The sequence below is a fragment of the Miniopterus natalensis genome, chromosome 14 (assembly GCF_054644295.1).
Source record: "Miniopterus natalensis isolate mMinNat1 chromosome 14, mMinNat1.hap1, whole genome shotgun sequence".
Classification (NCBI taxonomy): domain Eukaryota; kingdom Metazoa; phylum Chordata; class Mammalia; order Chiroptera; family Miniopteridae; genus Miniopterus; species Miniopterus natalensis.
The window spans coordinates 42,456,994-42,476,176 of record NC_142094.1 but is presented as its reverse complement, the minus strand read 5'-3'; the positions used below and the strand labels follow the sequence as shown (position 1 = coordinate 42,476,176).

The following is a 19,183-nucleotide window of genomic DNA, read 5'->3' as shown; positions in this document are numbered from 1 at the left end:
TCGATGTTTTTCTCTCTCTCCCTCCCCCCTCCAAAAGTAAATTTTAAAAATCAAGAAATGTGAGTCTTCCAACTTTGTCGTTTTTCAAGTTTGTTTTGACTATTCTGGGTCCCTTGAATTTCTGTGTGAATTCTAGGATCAGCTGTCAATTTCTATTAAAAAAAAGAAAGGCAGTTGGAACTTCGATAAGGATTGCATTGAGCCCTGGCCAGTTTTGCTCAGTGGCTAGAGCATCAGCCGACTGAAGGGTCTCAGGTTTGATTCCAGTCAAGGGCACAAACCTCGGTTGCAGGTTCGATCCCCAGCCTAATCAGGGCATGTACGGGAGGTGACCAATCAATGTGTCTCTCTCCCATTGATGTTTCTCTCTCTCTCCCCCTCTCATTCTCTCTGAAAAGCAATGGAAAAAATATCCTCAGGTGAGGTTAAAAAAAAAAGATTGCATTGAATCCGTAGATCAGTTTGAGTTGTGTTACCAACTTTCAAGTATTCCAATCCGTGAACATGAGATTTCTTGCCATTATTTAGGTCTTCTTTAAATTCTATAACACTTTGTAGTTGACAGTGTGCCATTCTTATGTACTTCTTCTGCTAGATTTATTTCTATTCACTTTCTTCTTTTCGAAGCTATAAATGGAATTCTTTTAACTTCATTTGCATATTATTAATTTCTAGTTTATAGAAATACAGTTGATTTTTGTATATTGACCTTGTACCCTGCAACCTTACTGAACTTGTCTATTAGTTCTAATAGCTTTTTGGGTGGGTTCTGTAAGGTTTTTAAATAAACAAAATCATGTCATCTGCACACAGAGATCGTTTTACTTCTTCCTTTTCGATCTGGGTGCCTTTAGTTCTTTTCGTGCCCTGGCAGGCGTATGTTTAGGGACTATCTTGGTCTTTCCTCTAGGGAAAACTGGTGGCCATTGGGCATCAGGAATTTCACTTCTGTGCTCTTTCACATTATTTTCTTAAATTACTTTTTATCCTCTGTCCCATGGTTAAACCTTGATTATTAAGTAGAGCCTTAACCTCTTTCTATTTCCATATAAAACATGTCAAAAACAAGAGCTCATTACTTTGCCCGCAAGTGCTGTTTTACAATGTACCCTTAACGGTAAAATCATAATTCCCTTTCCCTCTCAAGCTTGAACTCAACTGAACATACCAATTAAGTTCTAGGCGTTCTTCCCTTTCCTCTTCCTTTGTGGAATTTTTGCAGATAGTAATAAAAGAAAACAACAGGCCCAGAGTGAAATAACAAACATAAGATACAGAACATCTGAAGGAAATGTAGAAGTATGTTTAACCAGAGGGAGGACAGCCAGGTATAAAACAGGAGGAAATGAAAAACAGCAGGGCTTAGTAAGGATAAATTATTTAACTTGGATGTAGGTTAATGGGAAATAAAACAGACTTGGAAGGAACAGTGCAATTATAGAACAGGAAGAAAAAAAAAGGTCCAGCCTGAATATTTTAAGCAAAACAAGGAAAGAGGTGGAAAGCCAACTTAAATTATTGTCTGGCAAGACCTCAATGAATATAGTTGATTTTGGATGCACTGAATTAACCTGAATCTCGCTTCTTGTTTAAGGTGAGGGCAACTTTACATGAGAAAGTGAGGGGAGTTGGTTCTAGGAAACTCAGAAGCCTAGGTATTGTCAAGATGGCCCTTGTTGGAAGATGCAGCTTCCAGTTGTAAAAAGCCCCCCTTCTCTTTTCCACATGAGGATTCTCAGATAAAGTAGTAAAAGTGAAAGCCTTTTCCACCTTATGATTACCTCTATCCCAGGAATCTGCAGACCTTCCCTTGGACTGTTTCTCCTTTCTTCCTGCTGCTGTTAATCAGCATTTCCAGGAAGCCACGTTGTTCCAGGGTTGGACTACATTTTGGAGGAATGACCTGGACTGCTCAGCCTAGGTTGGTGATAAAAACCTGCTTTCCCAGAGTGTTTTTCCTGCTGCTAACTTCCTCTAGGGTCCCTGTGACCATATGACACACAAGAGACCTGGCATTTCCCCAGGGCCAAAGTATCAGCTGGTATTAATGTGTTTGGTTTAATGGCAGCAGACTCCTGGTTTCCTGCTGCCAAGACTGAATTTAACCTAAAGTTACCTTTAGGAAGGACAGGGTGGATTACTGGGGTATGAGTCAATCTTTGTAGCTTTTACTTTTTTTTTTACTCATAAAGGTACAGGAACAGGACCTAGATACCATGGCGTACCATAGAGATAAGTCCCAGGAGACTTTGAATCTCAGCCAAAAAACTCCCAGACACAGTACAATCAGATTCACTTCACTTTTATTATGAACAAACACAATCTTAGATAAGTACAACTAGCTTCAGAGTTATTAATAGAAATTATTCCAAAATTATTATTAGGTCACAAATAACTACTATCCCACATAAAAAGGGAAAAATCCCACCCAATTAAGGAAAAGGTATCCTGTGCATGTTTCCATGGCAATGAGTTTATGCATTTTCAAATTTTGTCTGGCTAGTTATCCACCACTTATCCAATGGATTTATTCAATTTCTCAGAGAAAACCATATAGATTAATGATAGCATCTGGGACACATGGTTCATAGTGGACACAAATTCATGGTGGATACTGCTACTATAAAAATACTCAGGACTTAAGAGAATTTCTCTGCTGAAGGATCCCAAAATGCTTTGTAAAAAGCATTAGTCACACCTCAAAACTGCCCTTTGAGGTAGGTATTATTATCCCCATTTTAACAGAAGGAAAACTGAGGCACATTATTGTTAAGTGACTTGCCCAGGGTCACATAGCAAGTCAGTGGCACAGTGGTAGGAGAGGCCTTGGTCTTAACCACCCGGGTAGTGTTGACATCTTGCTTTCTTTAACCTTTCATGCTGACCCATTTGAGCTATACTTACAGAGAATATACTCAGGATACTAGAAAACCAAGGAGAAAAAGTTTCCATTTTAAATTCTACAACAATCTTTTAACCTAAAAAAAACCCCCATAAATCAAATGCATTCAAATTACTTCCACTCTCCATCAAATGTGGGCACTCAACAAATACAGACCTAAGAAAAGTTTCCAAAATGAAGCCCAGAAGGGAATCCTGCAAACAGCTGTACTGATAATTCTCCAGCCAGGCCCCCTTTTCTACCAGCCACTTCTGTAGGCTCTCAGGTGCAAAGGAACTCCACAGAGGAGCAAGGAGGGAGTGAGAGCAGGCTCATATGCAACACTGATTAGAAAAGATGTAAGGCACCCAAATAAGTTGTCAGCATACCCACAAAGCAAAGACTGTTAGAAATTCAGACTTGATCAGATCTGAGTTTTTGGATCATTAATGAATTATTTGAATTCAGCTTTAGAATCTTGAAAAGTGTTCCTTACTCAGCAGACCCCCCCCCCATATACACTGGGGCCCTCAGCCTGAGGACCCCGTCCAACCTTGTGTAGGGTCATGGCATAGATCAGATCCATGGAACATGATTAGAAAGATAAAGTTGGTTTTGATCATAAATTATAAAGCAGGCATCTGATGAGCTGTGGAATTAAAACTATCCAACAGACATTTCCCAGGGATAGGTGCACAGGTCAGCAGATCAAAACTAGTGATCTTCCATTAGATTCTTTTCTACTGAGAGGAACAGCCCAAAAGACGAAGATGCCTTTAGACCAGGCATACTACCCCTGTGGCCTCTATCTATTTAGTTAATATAGGAAGAAAGGCCCTCCCCTTCCTTCCCCCACTGGGATTCAACAGTGGACAGAGAATTTGGTATTGTACATTTCCAATCTTGATAGAGAAAAGCCAGGCTTCTGAATTGATGACTCAGTTACAGGGACAGGACTGGTCCAAGGTTCTCAAAACACTGATTTTTTTTTTTTTCCAGACCTCTTCTACACTATTGTCTACCCTAGGCTGTGTCCTGGGGAATGCTGGTTAGTTTGCTGAACAGAGATGCTGTTCAGCACAGTTCACGGCATCTCAGATCCCAAGTCTCAGCCAAAGCTTTGCAGTGTACCCTGGCTCCAGGGAGCGAACAGGGCCTCCTTTCAAGTGAGGCACTTTGGAACTCGCCTTTGTTTCTTGTGCTTCCCAGTGAAGTCTAGGCTCCCTCCTACTTCTACCAGCATTGCAGTCAGCTGGGAGCACGGACTAAATCTGGGCAGGGTAAATAAGCAAGCAGGGGGCATCCAGTATGTTCTCTGGTTCTGACCCAGACAGAAGAGACTGAAAACAAACTCTCTTTTGCTCCATGGCTGGCTCACTGGCATGATGCAAGCATTCGGCTTGGCTGTGCCTCATGAGAGAGCGCCTGAGCCAGGGGTGTTTCTGGTAGGGTTTGCCAACCTTGTCTTCAGTCATCAGTGTGGTAGGGGGATTACAGGGGTGGAGGTGGAGAGACTCTGGAGGCCAAGTGGGAGTGGCAGCTAGCTCAACTTTATAAAGAGAAACAGTGGTTCAGTGACCCTGAGCATTCTGTCTGCCTGGACAGCAATAGCCATCACTGCCTCTGAATACACAAAGGAGGCCGCCTGTCCAGAGAAAAACGAAAACATCAGGGAATAGATAGAACCGGTAGGGGAAATGGACAGATAGGGTAGAGCCAGGAATCAATAATCAGTAATTAAAAGACTCCTGCTTGGCCCCAGGCAGTCCTGTACTTTAGGCTAGATCAGCGATTTTCAACCAGCGTGCCACATTTTTAAAACACATAATACTTGACTATTTAGTCAGGGGCACTGACCTCTTTTCCTTTAGATTGTCAAATTAAAAAATGACAACAGCCAACACAACAATGGCCATCCGGTGTGACTGAATCAAAATTATACCTTTTTTTGTTTTGTTAGATCAGTAAAAATATTTTTTGGTGTGCTGCAGAATTTTAGTAATTAGTTTACATGTGTCATTAGACGAAAAAGGTTGAAAATCACTGGGCTAGATGTTAACAGAGAATAAATGAGTGAAATAGCCTAACACTGTAGTGAGAAGCCTTCTAGTTTTTACTTATTCCAAGGAGAAATAGGAGTCAATGAATGAACCTAAGAACTAACTTGTTTGGATAACCAGCTTTCCTATTAGGACATCCAATAACTTACTCAGTAAGCTTCCAAATCCATATCCCCAGACAATGCATTCTCAAAGTCCTTCTTCTGTAAAGTCAAGTCTCAGGAACTGCCTACAGACCCTGTTCCTCAACCTCTCTATCCCCTGTCCAATAGTGGGGGCAAAGTAGACAACCCACCTAACTCTTCCTCTTCTTCAAGCATTCCTCTTTCAGAGGAAAATACTCTGAGTGAATTATTTCATATTCTAAGCAAAGTATATCTGTATATATATATATATATTTGTTTGACCTACCTCCTAAAATCCTTCCTTTTTTGGAATGCTCACCGTGATACCACCAATGCATTCCTTTTTTGGATGTCTGAAATGCTGCAGCCACCTTATTACTATGAGTGGAGCTGACCCATATCCCAAGGGTCAGATGGCAGAGCAGAAAGGTGAAAGAATTTTGATGATTCCATGAGCGATTGGATTCACCAATTCTGGAAACAACCAACCTCAAGACTTCCTGATATATGAAATAAATCTTTCTGTTATTAAAGAAAAAATAAATCTCCATCAAAGACCACTTGTACTACAAACTAAATGCTTCTTCTCTATCCTCAGCCTACAGTCCCTTGGGACCTAAGATTTGCTTTTGTGTTCTAGCATTGCCAAGCTCCACGGCCATTCCCTACTCGGAGTCAGGAGAGAAAGGAAGCACGCTGTGTGGGGGCTCCATGTCCTCACTAGGCAGGCAGCTATATGTTTGCTCACATCAGGAGCTTCTTGCTTTGTTTCCCACCTCACCCCATCCTTACTCATCAATCATGCCGTGCATGCTGACTCTCTCCCCTGACAATTTACCTGCTTTAGAAGCTTTGTGCCACATAAAGTTGCTTTTCCATTCCATCTAGCAAAAGCCTGACATGAAGATCATTAATAGGAGTCTTCCCAGAAGGTTTTGCCAAATCTCTAGCTTGAGCCACCTACCTTGAAGCTCAGAACAGTTCAAGGAAAGAGTTACCTGGGGCAGAACCACTAGTTTCGGATAGAAAGGCTGCCTAGACTCCAGAAGCTGGACACCCAACAATGCCTTACCAGCTGCTTGTCTGGGAGGCTACGGGGAGAAGAGAAAGGAAGGTGACAGGACCAAAGCAAAGAAAAGGGCGATGGGTCTAGAAGACAGAGAAGAGAAGAACTCAGCATCATGAAGGCAGAGTTGTTGGCTTTCAATACTTTTGAATTTTAAAAGAATACTGTACTGGAATGGGTTAACATCATCATCTTTAGCATCCTGGTAGCATTATTCAGTAGTTAATAAACAGAACATTAAAACTCTGCCTTGCTGGCTTTTGGGAAAGGAAACCAAGGGACCCCAAACTCAGCCACTCTTGTAGCTTCCATCTCCAGTTCTTTTAATCTTGGCCAGGACGGCCGCCTTGGACACTTTCTTCCGGTCATAAGCCAGGCCGAGGGCAGCCATGCAATCGATAAAGAACGTGGTTAAGTTGATGTGCCAGCGGTACTCACTGGTGGAGTAGTCATAGGGAAAGGAGTGATGGTAGTTGTGGAAGCCCTCACCTGGAACAGAAACAAAGAAAGAAGTTACCACACCCTACGGTGACTTGTTATCTTCCTGACCTTGGAACACCAGTTACCTAGCAGAGTGCCTCAAACCGAGTAGAAACCTGCTGTTGTTGAATGAATAAGTGAAACCAGTCTCTTCTACTCTGAACCAAACAGATCCCTTCAGAGGCTTCTTAAGAAATGGATGGGGAGGCACCCATGGCTGGCTGGGAGCCCTTGGGTGAGGGGGACTGGCAGTTTCTCTCAGAGGATAAGATGACTTAAAAGAAACTGCTATCACTGGAAATGGATTTTAGATTGGAAAATTCCAGGGCTTCACTAAATATTGGTCTGAGATCCTCAAGGCTCTGTGTGTCTGTGCATGTTAGGGTGGGGAGAGGAGAGTCCAGAATGAAGAACTTTTGTTGTGTTTCATAGAAAGGTGAGCCAAGGAGTGCGCCTGCCCTGGTACCACCTCCAAGTGTGAGAGACGCCAACAGAGTCGGACAGCAACATCCAGAAGTCAGAAGGAAGGAGGCCCAGCCCAGGGGCTCGATTGTCCTCGGCCACTACTGGTTCAGTAGATTCTCTGACTTCAAGTTCTCTGAGTTTTGACCCTGGTGTGGTGGTGATGCAGATAAAACAGAAGCTCTCCGAGGGAGCCGGACCCAAAGTGCTTAGATACTCGCTCTGGCTTCTGAGATTCTGGGATGAGCAGTTCACTCTGCTCGGATGGAGGAAAAACAAAATTCTGGATTCACGATGATTTCTATAACGGATGAAACTTCGGAAACTCCACAGAGAGTTCTCCACCTTTGGAAGAACTCTTCTTTCTGAACTGCACTCAGCACTAACAATACTGACCCTTATAAGGCCGGGGTAAAGCGAGGCAAAGAATGTCTAGTAAAAGCGCACATCGAGCCCTTTGAAGATAAAAGAACCTCAGTAGCTAGTAATGACATTAACAGTGAGCAAGCCCAGGAAGTCCGGCAAAGTAAATGACACCCTGCGAGGCACCTCCAGCCGCGTCCTCTCTGTGACACTCGATTATCCGCAGTGTGAACTGAGTAGGAGGGTGGAATGATCCCGAGGCTAAAGGCCACGGGATTGCTAATTTCCATAAATCGCTTTGCAAATAGGCTCTGTGTCGGGCACTCACCAGGCCTATACTTATCAGATTTAAAACTGAATCAGACACACACACAGCCACGGCGGGGGTGGGGTGGGTGGTGGGGGGGGTGGGTGTTGACAATGGATAGAAGAAGGACAAGACTTTGCAACTGGGGCAGCAAGATATGGCCCAAGAAAAGCTCCAGGGAGGTCAGCTTTGGCAGAAAGAAGATGAACATGTGACCGTGGGGAAGGCAATTCAAGAAGAAAAGATTAGGAAGGCAGGAAGCGAGCTGGAGAACAAAGAGCGAGGTGATAACAGAGGAAAGCTGCAGGTACAGAGAAATAAATAACAGGCAAAGGAAGATGCTGGGAGCCGCGTTGTTGTTTTTCTTTTTTCCACAAGGGAGCCACTCTGAACGGACGGGTGGTCAGAAAGAGGCTGCAGCTGGGAAGCTCACTAAAGATCCATTTGCAGTATACAGGGCAAATCACATTCCAGAAACTTCCATTTCTATGAAAATCCTAGACTTCCGTGGCCTAGGTGGTGTGTTTCAAACATGGTTCAGAGTGAGGACATGCGCAATGGTACAAGCTGCCTGAAAAGACGAGGGAGAGGCGTGAAAGTTAAAAAGAGATGTGAAAAAACCCCAAACACTTTGAGGACAGATAGTACTCATAAAGACGGTCAGGATGGAGACGACGAAGGAAGATTTTAAAGAGGAAAAAGTGAATTTAGGCCAGGACGTGCATAAACACGTGGAACAGTGAGGTTCCTAGATGTAGCGGGTGGCCAACGGTACTGATCACCGGTGAGGAAGGGGTCGCTGGGTTTGCTTAAGGAAAGCTAACTCCTATTTGGTTGAAAACAGTGACAGAAAAAAAAAAAAAATGGAGACAGATAGTAGAACCCTGCTGTCCCGGACTCTGGCTATTAGGACTCAAATTATAGAAACGAATAATTTCATGACTAGCCAGCGTTAGATCAGCCAGCAGGCACTTGTGATCAAACTAACTGCTTTAGCAGGGGGTCCCTAAGGCATACTGGGGGCAGGGGGCGTTCCCGGCATAGAATAAAGCAGAAGAGAGAGAAATCCAGGACAGGAGACAAGAACGGCAGGTGGTGGGAAAGGGCCACCAACAGCTGCTCTGCTGTCCTTCAGATCAGCATCACCAGGCAGTGAGGCAAGGCTTACACTGCAAGCAGGGCCTATCTGAATACAGCAGAAAGATAAAAGTTTCCTGAATTAAATGACAAGTATTAATTCTACATTTTATATGGCATATTTAAATATAAACCACTAGGCACACCAGCCATCCAGAGGACCCTATAGTTCCGTTTATACATTCCCTGCCTCAAGCCAGACTGCAGCCCAGCCCAGAGGTGACTGGCAAAAGGGAAGCCCAAAGGAGCTCATTTGCGGTGCGTTTGGGGATTGTTTTAGAACCTGGAATCAAAGCCGTTGTTATTTTTTACCCTTTCCTTTTTATATAAGACTTGTTACCTGGCTCTCAAGAGTTTTCTAATATATTGCCCCTTAATTTAAGAGTAGGAAAACACATAGAGAGAGGTCATAAAACAAGTTAATCTGGTTTTTCTGGTTCCCGGTCTAATACCCAAAACAGCAGACCACTCGATGCAGTCTTGGGGCGCACTGCCCACTTACCCACAGCTCCCAGCGAGACCAGGATGTTCTCCCGGGGGTTAATGTTCTTGTCGTAAGGGCGATATCCGTAGAGGTGGGCGACGCTATTCACCAGCCAGGTGGCGTTGAGCACAATGGCATACCGCAAGAACGTGGCGACGTACAAGCTGTGTTTAAAAGTTTCACCCCAGAAATACCAGGGCACAAACGTGGGCAGGATGAAGCACATCAGCAGGACGGCGGGCTTGTAATACCTACATCGAGAGACCAGGTGCCGAGTCAGCGGACAGAGGCCTGGGACCTAGCCCATTGCCATCGTCATCAGGGTTGGGCTGTCTCTTTCCTTCTACATTGTGAGGACAGTGTGGCAGGAAACAGAGCAGGAGGGATGGGGTGGGAAATCCTGTGAGAATGCTGTGTTATTATCTGACTTTTAAGATGAGGTAATGAGGGGTTAAGTGACTTTTCTAGGATTGCACCACGAGGAACCAGTGGAACAAGAATTGGAATGCTGGTCATCTGATTCCAAATTCATTGCTCTTTTTTTTTACTATAGCATAATTCCATGTGGGTAAGACAGGCGAGGTCCAGGTTGCAAACGAGTACACTGAGTTCTCCTGCCAGGCTGTTTTTCCATTCCGCCTTTGGGCTTCTCTCTCTTCCCTGTCAGTGTTCTCTGCAGAGCCCATGTTTAGTGTCTCGCCTCCATTTCCTGCCAGCCATCCTATAATCCTTCCCCTTCTTTCCCCTCAGGATCTTTGATGCCTGCAGGTCTCTGATCCTCTGCAGGAGGCCCTGACTCATAATTCAGTCTCTCAAGTGTAGACCAGGCCGCTGACTTGATTTCCTGCATCTCTTCGGCGGTCGAGCCTTAGGCTCTTATATCATCCAACTCCTTTCCATTCTGGCCGCTGCTTCCCTAACGAATCCTCGCTCCCTCCCTTCGCTCCCTGCTTTTCACCCCCTTCGCCAACGGTCTCTTCACTTGTCATGAGCGTGATCTCTCTGAAGCGTGCCTCCCACCGCGACACATTCCCACTCCAAAAACGTGGAATGGTTTCCTGTTGCCTATCGAGTTAAATCCGGAGCCTGCTTCTGAGGTCCTACAAGAATGGCACCAGCCTCCCTCTCCAGTCTTAATCCTACCACACCCTATACTTCAAGCGAAAGGACTACGTTGCTGGAACATACTTCAGGCTTTAGCGCATTCTGTTCTGTTTGTACTGTTTCTCCCTCTCCCTACACCTGTGAAAATCTCTGCCCATCAGTGGATTCCAAAACTACTTTCTTCACAAACCCTTCCCTGCTGTTCCCCACTATGCATTCTCCATATCCTTCATGCCTCTTAGGCTATAAACTCCTTTAGGGTAAGGACTATGACACAGTCGTTTTCGTATCCATGGCTTCCTAGGTCAATAAACATTTGTTGAATTTAATTGGTTTAATTAAGATAGCTCAGAAAGAACAATAGTCTACGGCGGTGGACTTGGGGGTTGTTAAAAATTAGGCGTTTTAAATTCTGATTTTGAATATATAAACCCAGTAAATTTCTCAGCTTATGTTTATAAGGAGAAAAAAGGGGGGGCTCCCCAAATACCAGGTGCCCAGTTCCATCACCACTCCACTCACCTCCTCTGGAACATCAGCAGCTTCTCGGCTTTTAGGTCAGACAAGTCTAGCAAGCTACCCTTCTCTTTGACAGCTGGGTGTTTGCGCACAAGCAGCCAACCCACGTGAGAGAAGAAAAAGCCACGTCGGGCGTTGTGAGGATCAGCATCTGTTTCTGAAAACTTGTGGTGAACACGGTGATCTCGGGCCCATTCGTAAGCATCATTCTGGAGGGACAGAGAAGAATGTAGTGGAGGAGAGACACCCCTTAGGGGAATCCCAATGGGTAGGCATCTTCAAGAGCCCATGGCTCTCAGCCCAACCTCGCAAAATACCCAGGAACCCGGGCACCAAAGGAGGGTCATGGAGTTCCCTCCGCTTCCCCCCCAACTTGACACTGGAGCTTAAGTGGAAAAGCAACTTAAAGTCCTAGGACCACATGGATAGGCCTGGATGCTTCATGAAGGTTACACAGAGAGCAGAATGGAGGTAGATCACAGAGCTCAGACAGCTTCATTAGGAGAGAACATTGCATTCTTCGAGCAAGAAATGTTGGAAAAGGTCTTTATGGGTGCCTAATCCTGGGCAGGGGGAACAAGGCAGGCAGCCTCTCGTCCTGGGGACCGGGGTCAGTGGATGAAGCTTCAGGGAGCTCCATTCCAATGCCTTGGCCAGAGACAGATCGCAACTCAGCAAGGCCAGACATAAATCACAAGCTTGGCCACACTCACAAATAACCTCTGGGCTCCTCTGGGACCTCTTTTCAGCCCTTAAAGAACGGGTTAATATCCCTTATCTTTGCCCCAATATCAGGAGCAGGTATTAAGTCCTTTGGCACAGATGGTTATATAACTACGGTAAGTACCTAGAATATTGCCATGAGGAAGGGAACAAATTTGGTTGCCCCCCCTTTTCCCCCTCTGCTCCAAGCCAAGCCCCACATCACATGCTATCCTTTGCCCATTGCCACCACTTAATAGCTATGAGTTCCCACCCCCCAGTTTCCTTCATTCTCTCTCTGCTATAAACTTTCTGCCTCAACAAACATCCATACTTGACTTAGCCAGCCTGGTGGCCTAAGATAGGACCATAATGTTGGTCTCCCTAACATTTCAGTGGCATAATTCTGTCATCTATGAAATGGGAATAAGAACAGTCCCTGCCTCCTACGAGGATTTAATAAGGTTATCTATGTCAAGCGCTTAGAATAGTACCAGGCACACATTCAGGGCTGTAAGTGTTTGATCTTATCACTTGAAAACAAGAGAATTCCTGAGTCTGTGAAACATCCACTCAGTCCCATCATGGTGGAGTCCTAAGATATTCACCTAAAATGGTGAATCTATTGTCCAGTGTCTGCCCAGGAAACCAGCATCATAACCTAAGGCTAGTGCATTGTAGCCCCTAAAGATGAAGGACCTCAACAACCAGAATGTGCGATAACAGAGGAACCTTAGGATGAACAGAGTATTTCCAATTTATCTCCTATTTCCCTTTCCTAGTGACTCAGAAGTATGCTCACGCTTTATGGACTTCAGGACTGGGCCTGCACTGGAGGTGACCACAGGAGAGAGGAGAGTGAAATGGCTGTCCAGGTGTTGCTCCTCTCCAAGTGCTGATCTCCTCCATCTGCCCCCGACCATTGAGGGAGTGGAGGGAAGAGCTGAGCAGAGCTGGCTTCCTACCTGGAAAGCCATTGTGTTGGCGATGATCAGGAAGAGCCGCAGGGGCAGCCGAGCTTTGTAGCTCCGGTGACTCCACAGGCGATGGGCTCCTGCTGTTATGCCCAGGGCACTGATTAGGTAATAGAGAAACGCTGCCAGGCAGAAACAGTGAGAGGTCAATAATCTGGAAAACATTTACTTGGTTTCTCTATGTTGGCTGTGTCTTCAGAGGCTTCCGGTGAGGATCTGCTTTTCCCTGAAGTACAGAGACACCTTGGTCTCTTAGGTCTCTCTGATTTTATTACTTGAAAAATACCATCACCTCCCATCTTTTCCACCTAGGAAATGGAATAAGCTAAGGAGTTCCAGGAACTTTGGGAAGGCAAGAGAGAGAAGGGAGCACTTGCTACCCAGTCACTCTCAGTGATGAGGAACATTATCCCAGGTCCCATCTCCTTTGATCTTCAGCTAAGCTTCCCCTAAATTTTAAGGACCACAGACTACTCCTGCGGAGTTTAGGACCCATAAACAAGGGTGGTCTTAAATTTTTTAACAGCCAGTATGGTCCGGGCACTCACCAATTCTAAGGGCTCTGGGTTCTAGAGGACACTCGGGGGCTCAGAACTATGGCTATTTACCAACTGGTACAAAAACATTTCAATATTTAACAGGCAGTGTGGCCATATGCAGGGGACAATCTGCCCTGCATATAAGTCCTATCTGCACAGTGTCTTAAGCTTAGCCAAGAATTTTATATTCTCTGATTGATTCTCTGGATCCCCTGAATGGGCTTTAATAGCCTCACTTTGCAGTTGAAGAAAAAGATGCTCAGAGAGGTTGTGTTCATCTACGGTCACAAGGCCAGTAAGAAGTGGAGCCATGGTTTGAAACTAGGATTTCTGTCAACAAGCGTTCATGTTCCAGCTATACTATCCAGCTCCCCAGGACATGCACATACAGTTCCTGTGTCTCTCCTTTGCCATGTCCCTCTGTCAGCTCATACACTCTCTGGCAAGGCTAATTTTAGACAATAGTGGGATATGCTCAAAACTGTCCGTGGAACACCCAGGACTGTCCTCCGTCACCTTCCTGGAGGCCTGCCAGCTCAGGAGGTGCCAGCTATAACCTCTAGCTGGGAAGCAGGTTGCTGGGCGTACCCATCTTCCTCTGTTCAGTAGCTCTTGGAGGCAGGGGCTAAGTGAGGCCTTGGGAAAGCAGTTGACTGTTGACAATGTTTCATTCCTAGGAAAACAGCTAGAAACAATGGATCCTCAGTGGCCACAGAATTTAGTTGCAGTTGGAGACACCACACATTGTAACAAATTGTTCTGTGTTCTTCTAGAGCCATAGATAGCAGTTGCCTAAACAGCCCCCTCCTCTGCCCTGCCCTATGTTCCTCCCCCCGTCCCCTCCTACAGGATCCCGAGGACAGCCGTGGAGCCAGAGTCTATCCCAGTGGAAGTTCTGTCTCTAATCCCTTTGCGCTGTGACTTGCTGGCCCCGAGCCATGTGGCAAGTATCTTCCCAGATGCAAAATCTGCCTGCATCTGCACCTGGGAAAATGACAGCTGAGCCACAAGCACACGAATCAAAAAGAATGAAAAACGGCTTTGGGCATGAAAGCAGAAGGCTCAGGACCAAGGAAGCTACTGGGGCTGTTTCAGGCCACAGATGAGCCTAGCGAGTTAACTCAGAAAGCACGGGAGATACTCTTATTAATGGGGGAATTGGAAAAAGGACCCAGGCACTCTGGTGCCTTTTCCATCAATACCTCTAAGCCTATCAACTAGGAGGCTCATTCTTCTCTAATGTCCAAATTGATGGGTAAGCAAAATCTCATGGCTTTGGCCCTAAGAGACAGAAGTTTTGCTCCCTGGCCTACAGTGTTGCCAGAGATATCCCTTCAGCCTACCCCTAAGGGCCCTTCTGGGAGGCTCTCTAAATTGCTCGGTCACGAGAAATGCTGCAATCACAACCAGTTGCTAATTTAACACTGTCCTTGGGGATAGACAGAGGAGTGCTGATATCCCCCTATCAGGATGGTCTACCACAGGGCCCAGGGAAAGGAGTATACGAATGGTCACCATCCAGTCTCTGTGTGCCACAATTCTCTGTCCAAAGGCACTGTGCACACTAATGGGCGGGGCACAAAAAGGTAGTGAGCACAGCCTTGGTTTGGGGACCGAACTCTGCCCCCTGCACCAGCAGCCGAGGGTGCGGAGCAAGCAGAAGCAGCCTGGCCAGACTCTGGACTTAACCAGACCTACAGGGAGTGCTGAGGCTGGAAGGGGCTTGCCCGCAACAAAGCTACCTGTGAAGGCTCCTCTTTGGGGGAGGAGGGGTGGGGAGCAGAGCCCACAATTTCCCTGGGGAATCCTCATGCTGCAAGGGAAGTTGGGCTGCGTTCTCAGAGGGGCTGGAGAACAGATGTGCCCCTCCCCTCCCAAACAGAAAAGTCGTTCCTGGTCCGCAGAAGAACTGATTTCCGGTGCCTGGCCAGCCCTAGCAATGACACACCTGTAACCTAAGGACCACTACCTTCCTGATCCTAAAAAAGTACTGTTGTTCTAGTTTGTACCTGGAAGGACTGAGATCCTGAGAGAGGGGAGCTACCCAGTTGCATTTTACTGTCTGAGAGGATTTCCCAGCATGAAACTCTAGGGACCAGATCCCAACACCTTTAGATGTAAGAGGTCCTAGGAGAATCAGCTAAAACTTGGCCTACCAGCCCTTCTATATAACTAGCCTCCAGGAGTACAGCTCTCAGCAGGCACCCCACACCTGAGACTACTCTGGAAACCCTAAGGTTGTTTTCTGGAGAGAGTTTTGGCTCACTACCCTCAGAGAGTGGCAATGTGGGGCCCCCAGCTCTTTAGAGTTCCCTGCTCTCCCCTCCCCAACTCAGGCTTATGGTGGCAGAGGTGAAAATGCCTGCAAAGCGCATGTGTGATTCCAGGGGGCAGGGCCCTGCTATCAGCTCATACCCATGGATCCCTGAAAACACTGAGCTAAGGGCAGGTCAGGGACAGAAATGGAACTGTCTCCCTCACTGCGGCAGCCTCAAGGCTGGGGCTGTTTGGGGCTCTTTTCTGGCCTGGTCTGGCTGTCCCTGCAAGGAGAGACTGCATGGATCAGGAGACAGGGGCTGGAGCAGGCTAGATGGCGGGTGGGATGTGAAACATTCCTTCAACCTTATTTCAAAGGCACGGTATGCTGAGTGGTGCATACAGTGCCCTGGAAACCTACAGGGAGTCACAGAGGACCACATCTGTTTAACTTGGGTCCTACAGGAGCCTTCATCTTTCTCTCTAACAAAGGAGGCTGGTGGGCCAAGGGTCAGGGCAAATAACTTTGTGGGTAACCACCTCTCTCTTCCTCCCTCTCCTACTCTCTTCCTGAGCAGTTTCTCCTGCTGTCCCAGGAGTGTGCTCAGCATATACCCCCTGAAACCACTGGTCTCCGTCCATGTTTCCATGCCTCCCAGGTAGGGGCCTTGATTCTTTTGTGGTTGGCAGGGCTGGGAGAAGCAGCCAAGCAAATGGCTTGAAACAGAAAAGGTCTTTCTGGTACAGGTCTACTCACTTCAATGCCTGCAGCGCATGATCTCTGGGCTCCCTTCCAAACACCCATATGGAAAGACCCTGGCATTGCCACTCCTGCCTCCCAGTTCCCCTAGGCTCTGTTCCCAGCCCACTCAGCCTCTTAGAAATTGCTGGGCGCCCTGGCCCATGTGGCTCAATGGTTAGAGTGTTGTGCAGGGAGGGGTCTCAGGTTCCATTCCAGGTCAAGAGCATTTACCTGGGTTGCGGGTTCACACCCTGCCCCCCAGTCAGGAAGGTTCGGGAGGCAACCAGCACCAGCCATGTGTCCCTCTCATATCCATAGTTCTGTGTGTGTTTTCTCCCTCTCTCTCTCTCTCCCCCCTCCCTCCCTTCTACTCTCTGAAAAGCAATGGAAAAAATATCCTCAGGTGAAGATTAACAACAACAACAAAAATCTCTGGGAAAACCTGGGCCTGGAGGGGCTGGTGCCTCTGTTCCTCGAAAGCTCCTATCTTATTAATCATGGAGAGAGCCTGGGGTACTGGGTCAGGAAGACAAGGAAAGTGGTTACCAAAGAGCCAGGTGTAGACCTTGCACGTGGGGACCAAGACGATGCCATACAGGGCTCCCAAGTGTAGCAGAAACATAAGGATGATGTTCCTCCAAACATACACGACCTGGGGCCTCGGGCCCTTCTCGTCTTGGTAGCTGGGGTCGTAAATGTCATCTTTCATCTCGGGGCGGATGTCTTCTTCCGCCTGTAGGAGGCTCTTGTCCAGCTTGCCCTCCCCATTCTGCAGGATCCTGGAGTGAGGCTCTGTGATGGTGGTGGCGGTCGTGTAGGAGCTGGAGATCTGCAGGGGCGAGGAAGGGGGAGTCAGGAGAGGAGGGCCCACGTGGAGGCAGCAGGGGCCCCCCTCGAACCAAGCTGGGGGAGGGGGGTATTAGCGCAGACCCAGCCCCAATACCCAGGTTAACTGAAGGCGGGGTCTACCCCGGAGGGAAGGAAGGAAGTCCCCAGGAACCGTGCAGATGGGGGGGGGGTGAAACCTCGAGGTGAAGGGGCAATAGGAAGGAGCGAAACACTTTCACCCCTCCGAACACACAAAGGAACCCCCGCAGGCATGCAGGGGGGTATCGGCACGACCCGGTTTTTCGGTTAAGCTTAAGAAACAAAAAGTTCGGAAACCAAGTAACCAAATTACAATGCACGTTCCCAACAAACGAAGGCGGCACAACTCGCAAAAGATGGCTCTGCCCTCGGCGGAGGTCTCCACTCCTCCATCCACGCGGCACCGAGAAGCGCAGCGGCGCGGCCCCGCGGGGTGGGAGCCCGCGCCGCGAAACTCACCTCCTCCTGCAGCAAGTGGGCCGGCATCTGGGCTCTCGGACGCTGGGGTCGCCGTCCCAGGGCTGAGGCTGCGGAGCGGGCTCGGGCGGCCGGGCAGCGGCGAGGTCGCGGTGGCTGAGCCCGTTCGCGGGGCGCTGCGCTCGGGATCCTCCTGCCGCCGTGCGCGCCGGATGGATGTCCGACCCGACCCACTGCGTGTGAAGCAGCCGAGGCTGGGGACTTAAAGGCTGGAGCTGGCCGAGGATGGCAGTGTCCCGTATTTCCTCGGACTCCTTTTATTGGCTGCCAACAGGGGCAAAGTGCGCAGAGTCGGCTCGCCGTGGGATCCCTGCATGGGCGGGGAGGGGAGGGGACAGGGACAAGGGGTATCAGGGGAAGGACACGCGAAAACTGGATGCTGCAGACATACCGCGGCTCAGCCGCCGCAGCTCCTGCCCCTGGGGAAATGCTAATGGGCTTCTGTAGACTCTGGAGCGTCATTGGCCACGGGGAATTTGGTGCCACCTCGTTCGCCGTCGCCATTGGCTCGGCGCAATCTGCTGTTCCCTCTGCCGCGAGCTCCTCGCTCCCCCTCCCGCCCCTTCCCCTCGGCCTCTCTTCCACCGGCCGCCGGGCCTCCGTCCCGCACCCCGCGGCCGCGGAGACGCGCGGGAGCCTTCTCTCCGGGAGACCGAGAGGACCCGATCCGGGAACGGGGGACGGGGACCAGGCCGGGACTGGCCCCCGGCACTTGGCGAATGGATGGGCGCCGGGGAAGTTTCGCAGAAAACAGTAGAGAAGCCACGGGGGCGCCCACTACGCACAACTCCATCCCGCTTTCCCTGCGGTTCCCCGGGACACGTGGGGAGGAAAGACGCGGCTTTAGCCGCGGGGTCGGGACCGCCTGGGGCCGGTGAAGCCCACCGCCCTCCCCAGCGAGCGCCGGGGCCTCGGTCCGCGGCGGAACAATGGCCTGCCCCGCCCACCGGCTCCGCGGAGCTAACCCGGGACCGCCGAGCCCGCCGTCTCCGCGCGGGCGGAGGAGCGAACGCGCGCAGCCGGCGATGTGCGGACCTGCACGCGCGCAGGACGCGCGGCCGGCGGGCACGCCCCTCGGCTCGCTCCCCCCGGCGCCCGCGAGCGCTCCCGCCCTGAGCCCACGCCTCCGGACGGCGTGCGGGATGTTTTGGAGATTCTTCAGATAGATTGTAATTTTGAAATTTCTTTCATGGGGAAAAAATGCAGGAAGTACAGACACGTGCTTTCGCCCAAAGCAGGAGAAAGGTTACATGAAACTGGACTAGCTAACAGGTAGGAATGATTACTCCAAGCCAATTCTCAAGAAGCATTTAATTCAATCCTGACTGTCACCCTGTGAGGTGGGTAGTCCATGTTCCCTTCTAAAGATGAGAAAAGTGAGATATGGAGAGATTAAATCACTTGCAGCCCTAAAGTGGGGGAGCTAGGAGCCCAAACTCTTTATTCCCTGCGCAGGGCCCTGGGTTCTTGAGGTGCTCCACCGCACTCACCTGTCCCTCGTGTCCCCCCTGTCTTTTCTAGCCCTGTGCGAGCCTTACCAGGAGACTAAGCTGAGAACCAGGCAGGCTATGCACTCTCCCAGCCTCCTTCCATAGCTGTGCCTCCCCAAACTAGCCCAGGGTCCTTCCCCGGGAAGAG

General features: G+C 48.6%; 1 protein-coding gene across 1 annotated transcript; it reads right to left on the bottom strand.

Moving 5' to 3' along the window:
- Positions 1-2,286: 2,286 nt before the first annotated feature.
- Positions 2,287-18,023, bottom strand: SCD (stearoyl-CoA desaturase). Its single transcript, XM_016220030.2, has 6 exons — positions 17,528-18,023; positions 16,748-17,030; positions 12,656-12,786; positions 10,992-11,197; positions 9,384-9,616; positions 2,287-6,621 (listed from the first exon to the last, which is right to left on the bottom strand). The coding sequence occupies exons 1-6, from the start codon at positions 18,005-18,007 to the stop codon at positions 6,422-6,424; spliced, it is 1,533 nt and encodes a 510-aa protein (XP_016075516.2). The 5' UTR covers positions 18,008-18,023; the 3' UTR covers positions 2,287-6,421.
- Positions 18,024-19,183: the final 1,160 nt, after the last annotated feature.

What these genes read in the sequence shown, in the direction of transcription:
- SCD (XM_016220030.2), bottom strand. Translation starts at nt 18,007, where the DNA reads ATGACGCTCCAGAGTCTACAGAAGCCCATTAGCATTTCCCCAGGGGCA. An exon ending in CCCACTTGCTGCAGGAGGAG is followed by an intron (nt 17,031 to 17,527) that starts GTGAGTTTCGCG and finishes TCGCCCCTGCAG; the next exon opens with ATCTCCAGCTCCTACACGAC. An exon ending in GGTCTCGCTGGGAGCTGTGG is followed by an intron (nt 6,622 to 9,383) that starts GTAAGTGGGCAG and finishes TTTCTGTTCCAG; the next exon opens with GTGAGGGCTTCCACAACTAC.